The sequence below is a fragment of the Chiloscyllium plagiosum genome, unplaced genomic scaffold (assembly GCF_037043375.1).
Source record: "Chiloscyllium plagiosum isolate Xiang-an unplaced genomic scaffold, Cpla_swu_hap1 HiC_scaffold_14, whole genome shotgun sequence".
NCBI lineage: Eukaryota > Metazoa > Chordata > Chondrichthyes > Orectolobiformes > Hemiscylliidae > Chiloscyllium > Chiloscyllium plagiosum.
In genome coordinates this window covers 67642120-67664148 of record NW_028270152.1, presented here as the reverse complement: position 1 = coordinate 67664148, position 22029 = coordinate 67642120, and the positions used below count along the sequence as shown (strand labels likewise).

General features: G+C 42.2%; 1 protein-coding gene across 2 annotated transcripts in view; it reads right to left on the bottom strand.

Annotated features, from left to right (window-relative positions):
• rad18 (RAD18 E3 ubiquitin protein ligase) overlaps positions 1 to 22029 on the bottom strand; it is a 287902-nt gene that overhangs the window by 39459 nt on the left and 226414 nt on the right. The window contains exon 12 of one of the 2 annotated variants that reach the window (XM_087994505.1): positions 5420 to 5464. The exons of the other annotated variant lie outside the window; for it this stretch is intronic. Within the exon in view, the coding sequence (XP_087850631.1) occupies positions 5420 to 5464 (45 nt within the window). The remainder of the gene's footprint in view (positions 1 to 5419; positions 5465 to 22029) is intronic. 2 annotated transcript variants of the gene reach the window in all.

Below are 22029 nucleotides of genomic sequence, written 5' to 3'. Positions count from 1 at the left end.
CACCTCTTTATGCCTCATTACGAATTCTCCAGACTCATTGTTTAATGAACCTACCATTGCTTTGTTAACTTTTCTTTTTTAAATATCTCAAGTGTGTCAAAGTTTGCGGACGATAGTAAGATGAGTGGCAGAGCAAAGTGTGCAGAGGACTGTGAAAATTTGCAGACAGGCATAGATAGTTTAAGTGAGTGGGCAGTGTTCTAGCAGATGGAGTACAATGTTAATAAATGGGAAGTCATCCATTTTGGTAGGAATAAGCAGTAAAAAGGACTATTATTTGAATAGCAAAACATTGCAGATGTTGCTGTGCAGAGGGATCTGGGTGTCCTTGTGCATAAATCACAGAAGATTGGTCTCCATATGCAACAGGTAATTAAGAAGGCAAATGGAATTTTATCCTTTGTTGCAAATGGGACTGAGTTTAAAAGTAGGAGATTATGTTGCAAGCTGTACAGGTTGTTGGCGAGGGCACACCTGGACTACTGCATGCAGTTTTGATTTCTTTACTTGAGAATGGATGTATTGGCACAGGAAGGGAAGCAGAGGTGGTTCACTAAGTTAATTCCGGAGTTGAGAGGGTCAGTTTAATGAGGAGAGTGAGTAGATTGGGATTACATTCATTGGAATTTAGAAGAATGAGGAGGGATCTTATTGAAACACATACAATTATGAAGGGAATAGATAAGATAGAAGTAGAGAGATGTTTTCACTGGCGGTTGAAACTAGAACAAGGGTGCATAGCCTCAAAATTAAGGTGAGCAGATTTATGACTGAATTGAGAAGGAATTTCTTCACTCAAAGGGTTATGAATCTGTGGAATTCCCTGCCCAGAGAAGTAGTTGAGGCTTCTTCACTGAATATGTTTATAGACAATAGACAATATGTGCAGGAGTAGGCCATTCTGCCCTTCGAGCCTGCACCACCATTCAATATGATCATGGCTGATCATCCTTAATTAGTATCCTGTTCCTGCCTTATCTCCATAACCCTTGATTCCACAATCCTTGAGAGCTTTATCCAACTCTTTCTTAAATGAATCCAGAGACTGGGCCTCCACTGCCCTCTGGGGAAGAGCATTCCACACAGCCACCACTCTCTGGGTGAAAAAGTTTCTCCTCATCTCTGACCTAAATGGTCTACCCTGTATTTTTAAGCTGTGTCCTCTGGTTCGGCCCTCACCCATCAGTGGAAACATGTTTCCTGCCTCCAGAGTGTCCAATCCTTTAATAATCTTATATGTCTCAATCAGATCCCCTCTCAGTCTTCTAAACTCAAGGGTATACAAGCCCAGTCGCTCCAGTCTTTCAGGAATTGATCTCGTGAACCTATGCTGCACTCCCTCATTAGCCAGAACGTCTTTCCTCAAATTTGGAGACCAGAACTGCACACAGTACTCCAGGTGTGGTCTCACCAGGGCCCTGTACAGCTGCAGAAGAACCTCTTTGCTTCTAAAGCTACGAAAAATAACTTTTTGAACAGTAAAGGAATTAAGGGTTATGGTGAGAGGCTGCATAAATGGAGCTGAGGCCACGAAAAGGTCAGCCATGATCTATTGAATGGCGGAGCGGGCTCAAAGTACCAGGTGGCCTACTCCTGTACCTGGTCCTTATGTTATGTCCCAAGAAACTCTTCCTATCTGCTTTTATATTTTTAGCTAACTTTCTTTTGTATTCTGATTGTTCCCTCCTTATTAACAGTTCAGTGATTCTGTTAATATCCTGCCCGATCTTCTGACTTGCCACTTTTCTTAGCACAATTATATGCCGTGTCTTTGAGAATGATACTACCTTTGACTTTTTTAGTTAACCACGGATGGTGGATCCTTCCAAAGAATTTTTATTGTTGGAATTCATCAATTCTATGCTTTCTGGAATATGCCTTTGAATGTTCACCACTGCGTACTTATTAACCAGTTCACTTTCATTAGTTGTGTTTTCATGCCCTAATAACTACTCTTGTTTAAATTCAAAATACGAGTCTTGGGGCCACATGACCCTCCCTTGAACCATACATAAAATTCAATGCTTGCTACTACCCAGGAACAATTCCAATACGAATTCAGTAATACATCCTATCTCATTTGTCAAAACCAGGTCCAGTACAGCCTGCTCTCTGGTTGCTTCTATAACATGCTGGTCTAAGAATTTGTCCCAAAAATCTTCAATGCATTTCTCCTCTAGACTACTTATTCCTCACTGACTTTTCAGTCCACATATAGGTTAAAATCCCCCATTACTATACCCTTGTGAGAAGCTCTCACTGTTTCTTCCATGATATCCATTCCTACCATGTTGTTTTTGTTAGGGAGCCTGTACTTAACTCCCAGAAAGTGACCTCTTGCATTTATCATCCGTACATCGACTGTTTCTGTATCTTCATTTCCTGAATTTAGGTCGTCTCTCTCTCTCTATTGTACTAATATCATCTTTAGCTAACAGAGCCACTCCTCCACCCTTTCATAGCTTCCCAATTTTCCCAGTCTAGGACACCCTGTAGCCATGCCTCAGTAGATTGCACAGGGCAAGGTGTGAGACCTGTTTGAAGTTTACTCCATTTAGCAAGGTGACAGTGCCACACAACATGATGGAAGGTATCCCCAGTGTAAAGGCAGGAGTTTGTCTCTACAATGACTGTATCCAAGTATGTTTTTCCCTCTTGTTGGTTCTGTCTCCACCTTCCACAGACCTAGTCTGGTCATTATTTCCTTTTGGATTCAACCAGCAGTGCTGCTGCTAAGCCACTCTTGGTGATGTACATTCACATTCCCCACCCAGAGTAAATTCTGCACCCACGCTACCCTCAGTGCTTCCTCCAAGTGATATTCAACGTGGAGGATTACCTATTCATCAGCCTAGGAGGGGCAGTAAGTGGTAATAAGCAGGAAGTTTCCTTGCCTATATTTGGTCAGCTATCATGATACTTTCATAGTGCCTCAAATCAATGTTGTGAACTTCCAGGACAATCCCCCCACGACTGTTTACCACTTTGCCATCATCTCTGATGGTGATACAGAACATATACCATGATGTTGATAGTGGTGCCAGGCAGTCATATTTACGGAACCATACCTGATAGACAATATTGCTTGATTAGTCCCAGAGACAGCTCTCCCAATTCTGGCACTAGCTCCCAGATGTTACTGTGGAGCACCTTGCAAAGTTGACAAGGCTGAGTTTGCTATTCATTGCTGTTTCCAGTGCTTAGATCAATGGCAGGTGCAGCATCAAGTTTTATTCCCTTGGGACGTTTTACACGTTTGATACAACTGAATAGCTTGCCAGGTCATTTCAGATCTGCTGTAGGTCTGGAGTTACATATAGGTCAAACCAGTGAAGGATGGCAGGTTTTTTTTCCTATCAACCAGCAGAGAGTGTTAGTTGTTTGGGATGATGGGGGAGCAGACATCACTGGCAAATCTGATTCTGTCTGGATCCAGCATCTACACATTGGAGTGTTCAGTGGATAGTGACCAACTTCATGAACCATGGTTGGTTGAATATTTCCTACCCACGACTGCTAAGGTTAATCTCAGACAAAACTTAGTGGTAGTACTGGCACCTTACGTTAGATGCTTGGGGGTTCAAGTCTTGAGAACAAAGATTATCATTTATACTTTAAAGTCAGGAGAGAGTTCCACTGCTAAGGTTCCATCCTTTGGATCAGACATTAAGTAGGTCCAAAGATCCTTTTAAGTGGACATTAAAGACCTAATAGCACTACTTAAAACAAGAGCTGGGGATGGCTTTACCCCAGTATCCCTCAAACAACATCACTTACAGTGGTTATTTAGCCATTACCTCTTGCTGCTGTGTGATTTGCTGTGCCCCAACAGGCTACCACATTTGCTACTTCCAATAGATTAATGAATCACTATAATGAATATTCTGAGGTAAGTAAAGGGAAATATATAAAGTTTCCTTTCTGAGATTGACCATTTTAACCCAGAGCAGATATTAAATATTGAGTAAGCCCTGATGGAGTTCAAACAAAAGCCACTTTGAAAACAGATTTGTTAAATTACTCTAATGGGCAACATTTTTCGATAGCAATTTGAATTGCTCATTAAGAACAGGCTTTGTCAGTTTTCAAATTACTGATACATGCACAATGGCCTCACTGCTGTGAATTCAGGAAATGAGTTAATCTAGTCAGAGATGCTGCATTCTGCTGAATGCAAAAGACACCTTAACATATCACAACAGGCTCTCCTTTTGAAAAAAAGGAAAAAATGGCCTTTTGAGTCAGTTTCTCTGAATATGGACTGATTAATTTTGAAAAACACAATTTGAATTCTTGGCACAAAGGGATACATTTACAATTCCATTTTTACTTTGGCACAAACAAAAGGATATTTGCCAGTCTTTAAACCTGCATTGTTGCCATGAAAAAATTGGAACTTCTTAATACCAGATGCGGTAATTGTGACTCACTGCTGCTCAGGATTTCCCCGCGGCAATTCTACATATCAAAGCTGTGACATTTTATAGAATCCCTAGTGTATAGGCAGGCCATTCGGCCATGGAGCCCACACCCACCCTCTGGAGAGCACCCCATCCAGATCCACCCCTTCACACTATTCTCAGAAATATTATGCTACAATAGGTATCCACGTATATTTAGAGAATTAATTCAGACTACTTAGTCTTGAGACAAACACCCAATACCACAAGTGATATGGTTTGATGTACGAAAGTATTATGTAGATAACATAGACTGAAGCTAGCAATCCTCCAGTACTACAACCATTAAACATAGCGACATGTCAAATTGTCTGTACAATCAATACAAGAGAAAGAGGCCATGCTGTTCATTGTTTCTGAGGCATTTAGTTAAATCAGTAAGTATATAAAATGGAAGGGGGATCTTTTTGTGGTACAGTGGTGGTGTCCCTACCTCTGAGCCAAGAGGCCCAGATTCAAAACCCACCTGTTCCTCTGAGCTGGGTAATAAGACCGAAGGTCTTATTGATCAGGTTGATTAGAAACCAAACATAAAATTGAGGGATCTAGACATTGTGGATAGGAAGCTTCTAATCCTCTTGGTTGAGAGTTCAATAACCAGGAGGCATTGATTTTGGCAAAGCAGTGAATATGAGGGGAGAATTATTTTCTTCACCCAGCGAGTAATTGGGACTTAGAACTCACTTTCTGAAAAAGATGTAAAGGCAGAAACCCTCTTAATACTTGTAGAGTGCTCAAATAGCCATAACATACAAAGCTATGGACAAAAAAAATCCTAAAAAGTCATATTTGACTGGATGGCTATTTGTCAGCCAGCATGTGCTCAATGAATAGAATGGTCTCCTTCTGTGCAGAAGGTTCCTATCGATATTCAATTCCTTTTGAAAGTTACTATTAATCATCCTTTGCATAGTGGTACTGGCAGAATTGCCTCTTTAGTAAAGACGAATGCAACTTACTTTTTTAACACTTCAGCCATGCCCTCTATTATGGTAAAATTTCTCCTGTGAAGCACGAACAACATCATAGATTAGTTGGGTTGAATGGCCTATTTCTGTCCGATACCTTTCATGGTCTCAAATCAGTGAATGGTCAAGAAAACATGGCAGACAAAATATAATGTGGAATAATGAGCGGAGATCCATATTGTTAGGATGAACAGATGTGTAGAGTATTTCTTAAATGGTTAAAAGTAGATAGACAAAGGGACCTAAGTATTCCTGTTGACAAGTCACTGAAGACTAATACACTGGTGCAGTAAGCTATTAGGAAGGCCATTGGAATGCTAGCCTTTATTTCAGAAGGAATAGAGTATAGGAGTGCCACAATTTTGTCTCAATTGTATAGAAGCACGGCTAGATCACACTTGAATACTATGCACAGTTTTGGTTTCTTTACCCAGGAAGGATACTACTGCCATAGTGGGAGTGCGATGAATATTCAACAGACTTGTTCCAGGTTAGTGGACTGTCTTCTTAGGAGAGATTGGTTAAACTTAATCTGTATTCTCTCCAGGCTTGAAGAATGAGAGGTGAAACTACAAAATACTTCAAGGGATAGACAGGGTAGATGTAGATAAAATGGTTTATCCCCCTCAAATGGGAAACCTACAATTGGGGTGATGCAACTAAAATAAAAAAAAATGAGAAGTCATTTAAGACAGTGATGAGAAGAAATTTTGTTTTCACTCAGAGGGCTGTGAATCATTAGAATTCTTTACACCAGAGAGCTCAGTATTTTGGTATGTTTAGTATAAAGATTGACAGATTTAAGATTATCAGTGACATACAGGGTTATGGAGATATTATGAGTAAAGGCCAATGACCTGGTCAATCAGCTGTGATTGTGTTAAGTAGCAGGGAAAGCTCGTAGGGCTATCTGGCTGATTTCTGTTCCTACGTTCCTTTCTTCTCCATCAAACGACTCTTCATTGGTTAATGGACTATTCATGAAATTGTTATAATACATAAGATGGTCAAAATTTGGGGAGAGGTTTTGCAACAATCTGTGTCACCAATATTATTTGTTTATTTTTGAAAAAAGGAATGTACATTTTCAGGTAGTAAACAGCCAAAATGAACAAGAAAATGAAGCAGCCAATAGCACAGCAGTGAACTCTCAAGAACAGTGTTTGCGAATGTCCTACTGATTTAACTTAAGGAAAGGAACTTTTGCAAGTTCATTTGTAAGCGCAGGGCACTGATGTCTGTAAGTTTATCGACCCGACATTAAAAGCTTAAAAGAGTTGAGAACCTTAACCATTTTTACCACTCCTACCGATCCAGGAGGAACCTAAGCATTAGGAATATGAGAAAAGGTGTGGTCTTTCCCATCTACAGCCGCCTGACTCCCCTCTAAACTTCACGAAAGAGAGGACTACAGATGCTGGAGATTAGAGTCAAGAGTGTGGTGCTGGAAAAGCACAGCACATCAGGTAGCATCCGAGGAGCAGAAAAATACACGTTTTGGGTAAAAGCCCTTCATCAGGAATCCTGACGAAGAGCTTTGGCCTGAAATGTCAATTTTCTTGCTCCTCGGATGCTGCCTGACCTGCTGTGCTTTTCCAGCACCACACTCTCAACTCCCCTCTGGACTTCCTCCACCACCCACTCTTTAAAAATTGTTTAAAGACACTCCTTAAAAATCCGTATTTTTGGCCAGGCTTTTCTCACCATCCTGTTATCTCCTACTTTGTGAAAAGGATTGCAATGATTTTACACTCCAATGGTGTTCTATAAATGCAACTTGCTATTGTTGTATACATCCTTCCCCCAGACCTGGAGAAATCTCTGGCTGGATCACAAAAAAGATGCAACGCCAACCTTTAAACAGCTGAAGAGATTTGAACTTGAGAGTCTCTGTTGGTTCTGGAGTCTACCATGCAACGAATCACCACTGGCATTGGACACAGACATAATAGGAGTCAAACATATCACAGGTACGTTACTGCAAGCACACTGGCCCCAATTTTTATTCGGATGTCGAGCCACCTAGTTTTCTTAAAATGACAATGGAGTCCTGTCTTCAAATACAGTTTCCACCATTTTTACCATGCCTGAGGGGTAACAGAAGTGAATTCTAATTTGCGCATCTGTGGTTCAAAGAGACAACAGGGGAAGGACAGGGACAGAATCGAATACAGTTCCCCATCATAAGTGCCTGCTTTGCCAGAGACATGAAGTAATTGTTAGCAACTGCATGCTGCCTTGTTAACTTGTTGAACTCGATAACATCAAAGATCTGTAGAAATTCACAAAGGTAAAGCTTTCATATTAATTAATGTTCGATACACACTTGTCATGAATTATCGACAAGAAAATTGTTGTAGCCTTTTCCCTGCATTGTTTGAAATGTTTAGCAGAACTCCAGATTTCTGTGGATTGCTGCTAAAAATAGTAAAAGTATCTGACAGAACTGCAACTTAAAAAGGTGTTAATGACATTTGAAATGATGGCAAAAGGTTTTAGTCAATGCTTTGATATCTGTATACCTCCAGCGACAACAACGCACTTACTCTTATTCACCAGAACTTTCAAATGCTCAAATATACGAAACAATTGGAACCAATACGACTCCAGCACTGAGCCATGATTGATGGCGAGTATGTAATGAAGTGCTGAAAGGGAGAGTGTACATTGTGCCTCTTCTGGACATCTCAAAACACTCTATAGTCAATGAAATAATGTCTGAAGAATGGTGTTACCAGAAATACAGCAAGCAGCAATACGTGGAAAAATCTTACTTAGGGCAAAATCACGCAGTTACAGCAAAGTGGCAATGATCAGATACAAGAATAGAAAATGCTGGAGAACCTTAGCATGTCTGGTAGCATCTGTGCAGAAAGAAATAGAATTAATGTTTTTGAGTCCGATATGAGTCTTGCTTGGATCTGAAGGCTGCTGGAAAAGTGTTGGGATTTGTCCTGTAGAAGAACAGAGGTGGGGGGGGGAGGGAATGGTGGGGTGGTGGGGAGATGAGCAAGTAGAACCGATATTAAAGATTTCCCAGACCAAAAGCCCAAGTGAATGCTACTGGTTGTAGAGAAAAAGTGTGGATGAAAAAGTGTCAGCAGTATACATTAACTGCAGATAATAGAACAGTGTGCTGATAGCAAACCTACGCTTACAAGATTTTGGGTGGAGGGGAGGCTTATCAAAATGGAAGACAGAGTTCATGGTCTGTTGAACTCAACGCTGAGTCCTGAAAGTAATGTGCCTATGTGGAAAATGAGGTGCCTTTCCCCTAACTTTGGCTGGGCTTTTCTAGAACACTGCAGCAGGGCCAGGAACGTTGGGGTCATTCTTGCAGTCAGAGTGGAGGTGTTCTACAAAGCGGTCACTGAGGCTGTTTAGTCTTCCCAATGGGGAGGGTCTTCAGCATTGTGAGCAGCGAATGCATTGGACGAGATTGAATGAAGTACAAGTGCTGTGTCGCCTGGAATGTACGTCTGGGATCTTTTGACAGAGAGGAGAGAGGAGGTAAAGGTGCAAATGTTACACCTTCGATGACTGCATAGGAAGGTACCAAGAGGGATGTAATAGAGGAAGGATATTATTAAGCTAGAGAGGATTTAGAAGAGATATACCAGGATACTGCTAGGTATAGAAGATTTGAAGTATAATGAAAGACTGGATAGGCTGGGACTTTGGTCACTGGAGAGTAGGTGGTTGAGAGATGACCTTATAGAGGTTTATAAAATCATGAGGGGTATAGATCAGGTTAATGGTAGGTGTCCTTTCCCGAGGATGGGGGATTTCAAGACCATGGGGCATATATTTAACAGAGTGAGATTTAAAAAAGACATGGAGGCAAATTCTTTACACAGAGGGTGGTTCGCGTGTGGAATGAACTTCAAGAGGATGTGGCAAATATGGGCACAATTACAACGTTTAAAAGACAGTGAGATAAGTACATGGTTTGGAAGGATATGGGCCAGAAGCAGGCAGCTAGAACTGGTTTGGTTTGGGATTATGTTCGGCATGGACTGGTTGGACTGAAGGGTTTGCTTCTGTGCGATATGACTCTACGAAGTTGGAGTGGATCAGGATGTCCAGGAGGCTCCCTATGGAATACTGAGAAGAGAGAAGAAGATGGGAAGGTGTGTTTGTTGTTAAACATCCTGCTGGAGGTGGCAAATATGGCTGAAGATGATCCTTTAAATGTGCAGGTTGGTGGGATGGGCCAGTTAATCTCATTGTAATACTATATTGGTTATGGAATAAATGTGGCCACGATGCTGCAAATAGCACCTCTTTTTTTTATTCATGATAGTGACATAGGATCAATTTTCTGAAAGGGAATACGGCCTTTGCTTCATCCTACTGAAAAGGCAAAACCTCCAACAAAATTTTGCAAGCTGTTTGAATGTAAAGAATGCACATTAAAGTTTCCTAGTTTCTTTGAACTGCACTGACTAATGCTGGAGACAAAAATACTTAGGAGAAATCAAATGTTATGGTTTGGATCTTTGTCACAATATCACATTACTGAATACAAGCAAACACCATCATTTGCATGTTTTGCAAAGCATTACAACAAAATGCAGTGTGATTGTGAATTGATGCGACTTTGCCTGAAGCATATTAAAATCTTAAAGTCATACAGGCTTCCTGACCAGAAACCAATACTCTATTCAGCATTTATGTTCACATCTAGGCCCGCGCATTCATTAGAAATCTTTCCATCATTCTAGCGATAAGCACAACGCCTAAACTAAGAAGCATTGCTAGTCACTAGCTGGTTGACAGTCTTGATCGTGCAAATTGGGAAGCTGGCATTTACTCTCAAAATCTGTTGTACCAGTGTGTAAGACATTGCTCTCCAAAACTTTTTCCATTTCAAGGCTTAGAGATTGGGGAGAACAAGAACAGGGATCTCTTCAAGCAGGAGTTCAACCCTTCTAACATGGTCAGAGCTCCAAGCAAGTAGCTGTTGCTTGAGAGCTCAAGACTCTCAGATTGTGACTCCATTTGGGCCCATTTCAGTAAGCCTTAGTGTAAGGGTCTGAAGGGACTATTGCTGGGAAGTGCCTTAAGTATTACCTAACATGATGGGCTTGAGGAGATAGCAGCTTAGGATAATAAGTCTGCCAATGCATCTGGGTTTTTTTTTCCACAATTTCCTCATCATGTCCTATTGATGTAACTTGCACATAGTTGCTATAATGCAGCAATTACATCCTTAAGATAAGATCCTCTTCTCCACAGAGTATCAAGTAGTTTTCCACCACTACATGAGACCAAGCATGCTTTACACATGTTTAGCAATAAAACAAAATGGTAGCAGGCAATCTATCAAACAGCTCATAGTACATAAATGAGCAGAGATGAGAATTTACCATGACAACGTGGTGGTAAATAATTAGAATCTATTTAGCTGCCTCCTACACGTTGGCAGGAGAGTTCATTAGGAAGGCAGCTCAAGCAGTTGGGAGAGCTGAACAATCAAAGATCTTACAGAACAGGACCTTGTGGATCCTCCAAAGCAGAATCCATACTCCATGGAATGAAGCACGTCAGACCTGGCAAGAGACGTGCAGCAGCCAGAATGACTCTGGAAACCCATGGAGAATTGCTCACATGAAGGCAGAAACAGGTTACATTTGGTGCCAAGGATCTGTACAAACTGTCCTGGGTAGAGCTGGAGAGCAGACGAATATTGGGGGCTCCCTTTGTTCAGTTAGAGGGCAAGAAGAAAACATTTTCTTTCAGAGTCATGGAGATATACAGCACAAAAACAGACCCGTCGGTCCAACTCGTCCATGACAACAGGATTTCCTAGATAAATCTAGTCCCATTCGCCAGCATTTGGTCTATATCCCCGTAAACTCTTCCTACTCATATACTCATCCAGATGCCCTTTAAATGTTTTAATTGTACCAGCTTCCACCACTTCCCTCTGGTACTTTATTCCTTACATGCACCACTCTCTGTGTGAAAAAGTTGCCCCTAAGGTCCCTTTTAAATCTTTCCCCCCTCTTGTCCTAAACCTATGCCCTCCAGTTTTGGACTCCCCAAATCCAGGAAAAAGACCATGTCTATTTACCTTATCCATGCCCCTCATGTTTTTATAAACCTCTATAAGGTTGCCCCTCAGCCTGCGATGCTTCAGGGACAATAGCCACAGCCTATTCAATCTCTGCCTATTGTTCAAATCCTCCAACCCTGGCAACATCCTTGTAAATCTTTTCTGAACCCTTGCAAGTTTCATAACATCCTTCCTACAACAGGGAAAACAGAATTGCACACACTATCACAAAAGTGGCCGAACCAATGTCCTGTACATCTGCAACCATGACCTCCCAACTCTTACACTCAATGCTCTGACTAATAAAGGAAAGCATACCAAGCACCCATCCATCTGTGACTCCACTCTCAAGGAACTATGGCTTACACTTCAAGATGTCTTTGTTCAGCAACACTCGCCAGGACTTTATCATTAAGTGTATAAGTCCGGCTCTGATTTGACTTTGCAAAATGCAGCACCTCACATTTTTCTAAATTAAACTCCATCTGCCACTCCAATCCTCGGCACATTGGCCCATCTGATCAAGATCCCTATGTACTCTGAGGTAACGTTCTTCACTGTCCACGACACCTCCAATTTTGATATAATCTGCAAACTTACTAACAGTACCTCCTATATTCACATCTAATTAATTCATATAAATGACAAAAAGCAGTGGACCCAGCACTAATCCTTGTGGCATACTGCTAGACACAGGTCTCCAGTCTGAAAAGCAACCCTTCACCACCATCCTCTGTCTTCTACCTTCAAGCCAGTTCTCCATTCAAATGGCTAGTTCACCCTGTATCACATATGATCTAACCTTGCTAACCGTCCAAACATTCTGCGTGAAAAAGTTGCCCCTTAAAGTCATAGAATCCCTACTGTGTGGAAACAGGCCATTAGGCCCAACAAGTCCTCACTGACCCTCCAAAGAGTAACCCACCCAGACCCATTCCTCTACCCTATTACTTTACATTTACCTCTGACTAACGCACATAACCTATGCTTCCCTGAACACTGTGGGCAATTCAGAATGGCCAATTCACCTGACCTGCACATCTTTGGAATGTGGGAGGAAACCAGAGCACCTGAAGGAAACCCACACAGACACGGGGAGAATGTGCAAACTCCACACAGACAATAGCTCGAGGCTGAAATTGAACCTGGGTCCCTGGCACTGAGAGGCAGCAGTGCTAATCACTGAGCCACCATGCCATAAGACCATAAGACATAGGAGTGGAAGTAAGGCCATTCGGCCCATCGAGTCCACTCCACCATTCAATCATGCTGATGGGCATTCCAACTCCACTTACCCGCATTCTTCCCGTAGCCCTTAATTCCTTGTGACATCAAGAATTTATCAATCTCTGCCTTGAAGACATTTAGCGTCCCGGCCTCCACTGCACTCCGCGGCAATGAATTCCACAGACCCACCACTCTCTGGCTGAAGAAATGTCTCCGCATTTCTGTTCTGAATTGACCCCCTCTAATTCTAAGGCTGTGTCCACGGGTGCTAGTCTCCTCGCCTAACGGAAACAATTTCTTAGCGTCCACCCTTTCCAAGCTATGTATTATCTTGTAAGTTTCTATTAGAACTCCCCTTAACCTTCTAAACTCCAATGAGTACAATCCCAGGATCCTCAGCCGTTCCTCGTATGTTAGACCTATCATTCCAGGGATCATCCGTGTGAATCTCCTCTGTACACACTCCAGTGCTAGTATGTCCCTCCTGAGGTGTGGGGCCCAAAACTGAACACAGTACTCCAAATGGGGCCTAACCAGAGCTTTATAAAGTCTCAGTAGCACATCGCTGCTTTTATATTCCAACCCTCTTGAGATAAATAACAATATTGCATTCGCTTTCTTAATCACGGATTCAACCTGCATGTTTACCTTTAGAGAATCCTCGACTAGCACTCCCAGATCCCTTTGTACTTTGGCTTTATGAATTTTCTCACCGTTTAGAAAGTAGTCCATGCTTGTATTCTTTTTTCCAAAGTGCAAGACCTCGCCTTTGCTCACATTGAATTCCATCAGCCATTTCCTGGACCACTCTCCCAAACTGTCTAGATCCTTCTGCAGCCTCCCCACTTCCTCAGTACTACCTGCCTGTCCACCTAACTTCGTATCATCGGCAAACTTCGCTAGAATGCTCCCAGTCCCTTCATCCAGATCATTAATATATAACGTGAACAGCTGCAGCCCCAACACTGAACCCTGTGGGACACCGCTTGTCACCGGCTGCCATTCCGAAAAAGAACCTCTTATCCCAACTCTCTGCCTTCTGTCAGACAGCCAATCCTCAATCCATGCCGCCCTTAGATTCCTTTTAAATATTTCCCCCCTCTTATCTTAAAGGTATCTTGTTGTGGACTCCCCCACTCTGGGGAAAAGACCTTGTCCATTTACCCTACCCTACCCTACCCTATAAGGTCACCCCTCTACCACAAGGAATATTGTCAAATGCCTTACTGAAGTACATATAGATCACATCCACTGCTCTGTCCTTATCAATCCACTTCGTTACTTCTTCAAAACACTCAATCAAGTTAGTGAGACACGATTTCCTATGCACAAAGCCATGTTCACTATCCCTAATCAGTCCTTGCCTTTCCAAATACATGTACATCCTGTTCCTCAGGATTCCCTCCAACAACATACTCACCACTCACCGGTCTATAGTTCCCTGGCTTTTTCTTACCACCCTTCTTAAACAATGGCACCATGTTAACCAACCTCCAGTCTTCCAGCACCTTACCTGCGACTATCGATGATACAAATATCTCAGCAGGGGGCCGAGCAATCACTTCCCTAGCTTCCCACAGAGTTCTGGGTACACCTGACCAAATCCCAGGGATTTATCCACCTTTGTGCGTTTTAAGACATCCAGCACCATTTCCTCTGTAATAAGGCCATTTTTCAATATATCACTATTCATTTCCCTCCGTCTATATCTTTCATATGGTTCTCTGCAGTAAACACTGATGCAAAATACTCATTTAGTAGTAACGTCCCCATCTACTGCAATTCCACAAATAGGTGGCCTTACTGATCTTTAAGAGGACGTATTCTCTCCCTATTTACTCTTTTGTCCCTAATGTATTTATAGAATCCCTTTGGAGCCTCCTTAACCCTATATGCCAAAGCTATCTCATGACTCCATTTTGTCCTCCTAATTTCCCACTAAAGTACACTCCTACTGCTTGTATACTCTTCTGGGGGTTCATTCAATCTGTTGTCTATACCTGACATATGCTTCTTTCTTTTTCTTAATCAAAATCTCACATTTCTCCAGTCATCCAACTTTTCCTAAACCTACCAGCCTTGCCCTTTATGCAAACAGGAACCTACTGCCGTTGCAGTCTCATGATCTCATTATTGAAAGCGTCCCGTTTTCCAGCCATCTCTTTACTTGCAAACATCTGCACCCACCACCACGCACCCCGCCTCCCCTCCCGCATTCAAATGGCTAGTTCACCCTGTATTACCTATGATCTAACCTTGCTAACCATCTAAACATACTGCGTGAAATTTTTCCCCTTAGAGTTTTGAAAGTTCTTGCCCAAAACTGTCAAGGTTGGCATTCTTCCAATTTAGAACTTTAACTTTTAACATCATTATTTTAAACTAACAGAATTATGATCACTGGCCCCAAAGTCCTCCCCCACAGACACTTTAGTCACCTGCACTGGAAAAAGTTGCATTCTTTGCAAACCCAGGAAGCCTAAGGCAAGGCTACAGTAAAGTAAAGTAGGGGCGATTTAAAACTAGATCACAGGCACAGGAAGTGATAAAGCCAAAATTCAAGTGATAATGAAGCCTAAGCAGAGAAGGTCTAAGAGAGATAGGAAACTAGGAGACTTCTGAGGCGGCAGTAAATGTTGGAGATCCATTACCTAACCTTTGGTAAAGTCCAGAAGCATTTATTAAATTGTATGAAGCAGGACCCATGCAAAGAAAACGAAATGAAAGCAATGCGGGTTATTATTCAGAGCTGAAGAAAATAGGGATCATCAAGGAAAATTCCAGAGATTATTTTTGTCACTGGGCATCTCATTAATTTTAAGCTTAATACAGGTGAATGCCAGTATATCTTCAAATATCATACCACTGTTGACGAAACATCAATTAGAATTAGATTCCCTACAGTATGGAAACAGGCCTTTCGGCCCAACAAGTCCACACCGACCCTCCAAAGAGTCAGCCTCCCAGACCCATTCCAGTAACCTACATTTTTACTCCTGACTAATGCACATAACTTACACACTCCCAAAAACTATGGGCAATTTAGCATGGCCAATTTACCTAACCTGCACATCTTTGGATTGTGGGAGGAAACCCACACAGATATGGGAGAATGTGCAAACTCCACGCAGATAGCTGCCCTAGGTTGGAATCAAACCTGGGTCCCTGGCACTTTGAGGCAGCAGTGCTAACCACTGTGCCAGTTAGAACCTCCAGCAGGACAACTACATAGTCCAGGAGGTATCGCACTTATGGTTAAAGTTATACTACTTACACCACAAAGGTGTCATAGAATTTATGCATACTTTACAGTCATGAGTTGTTATTATCACAAAGGAAAGTGCACCTTGCCATTAACCTGCTTCAGAAGATCAAAATGGTTAAGCAGGAAAAGATAAAGAGTCCCTTTGAACACGAGTACCCCTAAATTATTCAATGGATTACAGAATTTCAACGCTAAATATAGCATTAGACTAAAAAAAAATTTAAACTGTTATGCATTCTTTGATGAATCAAGTTCAGAAACAACCAGAGTGGGATTTGTTTCCCTCGTAACAACTGAGTGATTACTGTACCCAAACCTAGTGGTTCCATCCAAATACATGTTGAACCCCCCCCCCATAAGACGGTGACAAGAGAAAACCACCTTACGTCTACAATTGACAAAAGCGTAGTTAAAGTGATCAAAAAACAGAGTTTTCATGGACTTTGATGCAAACAATAGATTCAGGCAGGTGACACTGTGTGAGCAATCAAGATTGCTAACCACATTTGTAACTGCATTTGAGGGGTTTGGCTTCATCAATTTGGGATCGTTCTGCCCCAGAGATTCTTTAATAGAACATGTCTAATAGGCATTATTTGTAAATGGCTGACATCGGGATACATGGCAAAAGGTCAAGAAGCAAGATGTACGTGGTTGTAAAATGCCAAAGGAATCAGCCTTCAGGACAAGAGTGAATTCACCACGGAGCCTGTTTGCTTCTTGTGGTCCATGGCCAAAAGTGATGACACAATGAAAGATGCCTCGTGCTCTCGTGAGGAGGTTGAGCAATTCATCAACTTCACCAACACATTCCACCCTGACCTTAAATTTACCTGGACCATCTCTGACACCTCCCTCCCCTTCCTGGACCTCTCCATCTCCATTAATGACGACCGACTTGATACCGACATTTTTTACAAACCCACCGACTCCCACAGCTACCTGGATTACACCTCTTCCCACCCTACCTCCTACAAAAATGCCATCCCGTATTCCCAATTCCTCCGCCTCCGCCATATCTGCTCCCAGGAGGACCAGTTCCACTACAGAACACACCAGATGGCCTCCTTCTTTAGAGACTGCAATTTCCCTTCCCACGTGTTAAAGATGCCCTCCAACGCATCTCGTCCACATCCCGCACCTCCGCCCTCAGACCCCATCCCTCCAACCGTAACAAGGACAGAACGCCCCTGGTGCTCACCTTCCACCCTACCAACCTTCAAATAAACCAAATCATCCGCCGACATTTCCGCCACCTCCAAACAGACCCCACCACCAGGGATATACTTCCCTCCCCACCCCTTTCCGTCTTCAGCAAAGACCATTCCCTCCATGACTACCTGGTCGGATCCACGACCCCCTTCAACCCACCCTCCCATCCTGGCACCTTCCCCTGCCACCGCAGGAATTGCAAAACCTGCGCCCACACCTCCTCCCTCACCTCCATCCAAGGCCCTAAAGGAGCCTTCCACATCCATCAAAGTTTTACCTGCACATCCACCAATATCATTTATTGTATCCGTTGCTCCCGATGCAGTCTCCTCTACATTGGGGAGACTGGATGCCTCCTAGCACAGCGCTTTAGGGAACATCTCTGGGACACCCGCACCAATCAACCACACCGCCCTGTGGCCCAACATTTCAACTCTCCCTCTCACTCTGCCGAGGACATGGAGGGCCTGGGGCCTCCTTTACTGCCGCTCCCTCACCACAAGACGCCTGGAGGAAGAACGCCTCATCTTCTGCCTCGGAACACTTCAACCCCAGGGCATCAATGTGGACTTCAACAGTTTCCTCATTTCCCCTTCCCCTACCTCACCGCAGTTACCAACTTCCAGCTCAGCACTGTCCCCATGACTTGTCCTACCTGCCTATCTTCTTTTCCACCTATCCAATCTACCCTCCCCCCCCCCCCCGCCCGACCTATCACCTTCTTCCCCTCCCCCACTCAACTATTGTACTCTATGCTACTTTCTCCCTACCCACACCCTCCTCTCACTTATCTCTCCACGCTTCAGGCTCTCTGCCTGTATTCCTGATGAAGGGCTTTTGCCCGGAATGTCGATTTTACTGCTCCTGAACTGCTGTGCTCTTCCAGCACCACTAATCCAGAAAGGTGCACAACAGATCAGCGAGGAGTTTCCTACTCTAACAGAAGTTCATGATTTACCATTGCTTTTTTTTAAAAAAAGGGATAGTAAACATTTGGCTTCATCTGACAACTACAACTAAACCCTTGAGATGCAAGGATGATGTTGGAAACAAAATCGGGAGGATGCTTTCCAAGAGATCAAGATGTATGTCCATGGACGGCCATCCCACTATAATTCATCCATTAGGAAATGCAGCAGCTCCAGGCTTGGAAGCAGCCAGACAAATGTTGGAAACCTGTGTACTATGCATTGAAGGTACTGTCAGATGCAGAGACAGGGCATACATTTATAGAAAAGCAGGCTCTCTCTGAGCTTGTAATTCTTTTCAGAAGATATCCTTGCTCTGAACATACTCAAAGAAACATACCACAAACCACTGGCCTCCCTACTCAATGAGATTTAGTTAGGGTGCCCCCATGGGACTTTGTCTGCTTTATGAGTTTTACCTATGAAATAGTTTTTGTGCAGGAGAAACTGATCATGGTAGATGCACTTTCTACAGTAACAGTCAACAGCCTTACCAGGCATGATATTGACACTGATTCATGTAGTCATTCAGTGTTGGCACTGTGACCAGCAGGATTCAATTCCAGCCTCAGGTAACTGTCTGTGTGGAGTCTGCACATTCTCCCCGTCTGCATGCGTTTCCTCCAGGTGCTCCTGTTTCCTCCCACAGTGCAAAGGTGCTCTGGTTAGGTGAATTGGCCATGTTAAATTGCCCATAATGTTCAGGGGTGTGTAGGTCAGGTGCATTAGTCATGGGAAATGAACAGTCATGGGAAATGAACAGTAATGGGAAATGGGACTGAGTGGGGGTTACTCTTCAGAGGGTCGGTGTGGATGTGTTGGGCCAAATGGCCGCATCCACACTGTAGGGATTTTATGATATATTCAAGAAAATATGAAAGGAGCAAAGAAGAGACTAACAATGTTTCACCACTGATCAACATTGTGTTGAAGGTCACCCATGAAAACATATTTTGAGTTTCAAAAACTGTTTCACAATCATAGACAACTTACTGATAAATGATGAAAGGCTGGTCATTCCAGTTCACTGTGGAAGAAAGCCTCAACAAGATATACGAGGGATGCTTGGAGACTTGACACTATCCACTACTTTATATTCATGGTTGTGATTTCCAGCTCAACAGTTCCACTGTTGCTCATGTCCCATGCTTTTGGATATAATTTACATGCTTTGTGAAACTGAAGTATCTCCAAAGTCACTGATGGCCGTTTCGTACCTTTGCTGCTCCAAACATATTACTGATCTCTTCAGAAGAATATTTATGATATGTTGCACCTATCCAGAATGTTTAATAACTCATCCTCTATCACATTCCCCACTAAACAAATAGTTGTTTCATATGTTCTAACCTCTCTCCTGCTTTGTTCATTTATCATCCCATTAATCTTCTCCATTCATCTCTGAACTTGTACCACTTGCTTAACAACTTGCTTCAGATTACATACCCTCAGTTATTAAAACTCAGAAACTTGAATCTCAATGGGGAGTAAAAGTTCTTTCCAGTTATTCAAAGGCACAGTTTTTACATGTACTTTACAAGTGTAAATTAAATGTGAGCTTTGGCTCTCTCTATCAGTAATTCATCTATAAATAGATTCATGCTCTCCAATTACTTCAAGCAGATCTCTAACACCTTTTCTATTAAAAGCACTGTCTTTTGGTCTACTGACTTTGATTCCTTACTAAATTCAAAAACACAGGGTTTTTTTCCAAGTTCTGAAAAAAATGTCATTATCTGACAAGTTTACTCTCTAACCTCTTTATTTCTTTGGCGACCTTTCTTGTTTTCCACCAGTTTATTAACACAATGGTCAACGTTTGTTCTCTATAAATGGTGAATATGGGTCTATCTGCTTTTATTTCTCTTTACATCCTCACTTACATCTCATTTTTCACTTGAACCCCAGCTACAATTTGTTCCTAAAGCAGCACAACATCCTAAGGTATTTGCAGCAGTGTAACAAAAAAAATTGATATTCAGTCACATAAGGACCCATCAGAAAGGTGGCCAAAACATTTGGCTAAAGAGGTAGGTTTTAAGGAACATTTAAATGAGGAGAAGGAGGTAGAGATGCATTTTAGTTTATTCGAGAATTTCAGAGCCGAGGGTCCAAGGCAGCTGAAAGGATGGTTGACAATGATGGAGTAATTAAAATTGGTTTTATAAAGGAAGCCAAACAAAGATCTCTGACCATTGAAGAAGATTACAAAGATAAACCAGAGTAAGCCGAAAGAATGATTTTAAAACAAGGATGTGGTGATGGTCTGCTGGGAATGGCGAAGGTAAGAAAATGAAGGGGCCGAAAGGGTCGAGTCTTCAGTGTTATTGCAGAAGAGTTCTCGGAATCCAGAGCCTTTGTTTTATCAGGCATCTTAAAATCCAGCACTGGTCAGAATGCTTCAAACTTAAAATTCTCATTGTCATATTTTAGATTCATCCATAGCTTTGTCCATTCATGTTTTTGTAATTTCCATCAAACTTTAAAAGATTCCCTCACTGCTCATCAAATAAATGTGCCATGAAGTAACAGTAAAAGAATTTTAAAAGAGCAGTAACTTTTAGAAGATAAGAGATTAGATTAGATTCCCTACAGTGTGAAAACAGGTCCTTCGCCCAACTAGTCCACACTGACCCTCTGAAGAGAAACCCACGCAGACCAATTGACTAATACACCTAACACTATGGCCAATTCACCTGATCTGCACATTTTTAGACTGTGGGAGGAAACCGGAGCACCCGGAAGAAACCCATGCAGACACAGGGAGAACAGACAGTTGCCCGAGGCTGGAATCGAACCTGGGACCCTGGTGCTGTGAGGCAGCAGTGCTAACCACTGAGCCATCATGCCGCCCGATGTGAAGCTGACTAAAAGAGCATCGAACTGTTCATTGGCTAAGAATGAAATCTTGGACCTCCTAATATCATAAGCAGTTCAGAACTGTACTGAGCAATGCATTTACCCATAAGACTCAAGAGGAATTTGACACTTTAGGGGAAGACTAATACTGATGAGCATTATAAGACAGACAAATTACTTCACTATTAAAACTGTAACTGTGGACCATAACTAATCAATTATCAATTTGACAACTTAAACACATGTAAAGTAAATTAGTATTCTAAGTTACCATAAATTCATATAAAACTAGGCAGCTTTGGAAGCAGCACCAAGCACTATTCATCCTGTGCGTTTTACTGAAGTTTATTGGTGAATATTTATTGTAATGATCACCCTCGTAAAAAACGTTATTTAGGTCAAATCTGTATATTGTTATGACCTCAGCTGATGGTAATACTGGCCACATTAGAATGAAACCAGGTTTCACAGACCATGTATTTAATATCTGAGGCTGATCACTGAAGCAGTTTCACATGGGGCTTCAGATGTTCTTTAAACAACAGACATAAGTATATTACACAAAAGAAAGAAAACAACCACAGTATATATAGAAAGACACAAACTTCAAAACAAACCTTCAACTTGTTCCACAATGCTAGTTACAGAGACTCTATTCCACAGAATTCTCTCTTCTGTCTCAGCTTTTAAAACCTTTGCCCAACTGAGGGCTTTCAGCTTATCTTTCTTGAGCTGCAGAGACAATCCCAGGGTGCTTTTCTGAAGCTGATAGGAAAATATTTTCGCAATTCTGATAGTCAAACCTTTTTCAGTTCCAACTCAGTTCAGATTTAAGTCGAGCTGATCAAGTCTACTCTTGAACAGCCATTGGAATGCAACGTATTGAAACATCAGTGGTCAGTATAGTGGGGTGGGATACTGGACAGAGAACTTTGGCTATTGGGATATTTAGTATAATCTATAGATGGGCATGGGAAGGATACAGCAATTAAGTTGCTCAGCTCTATGTGCA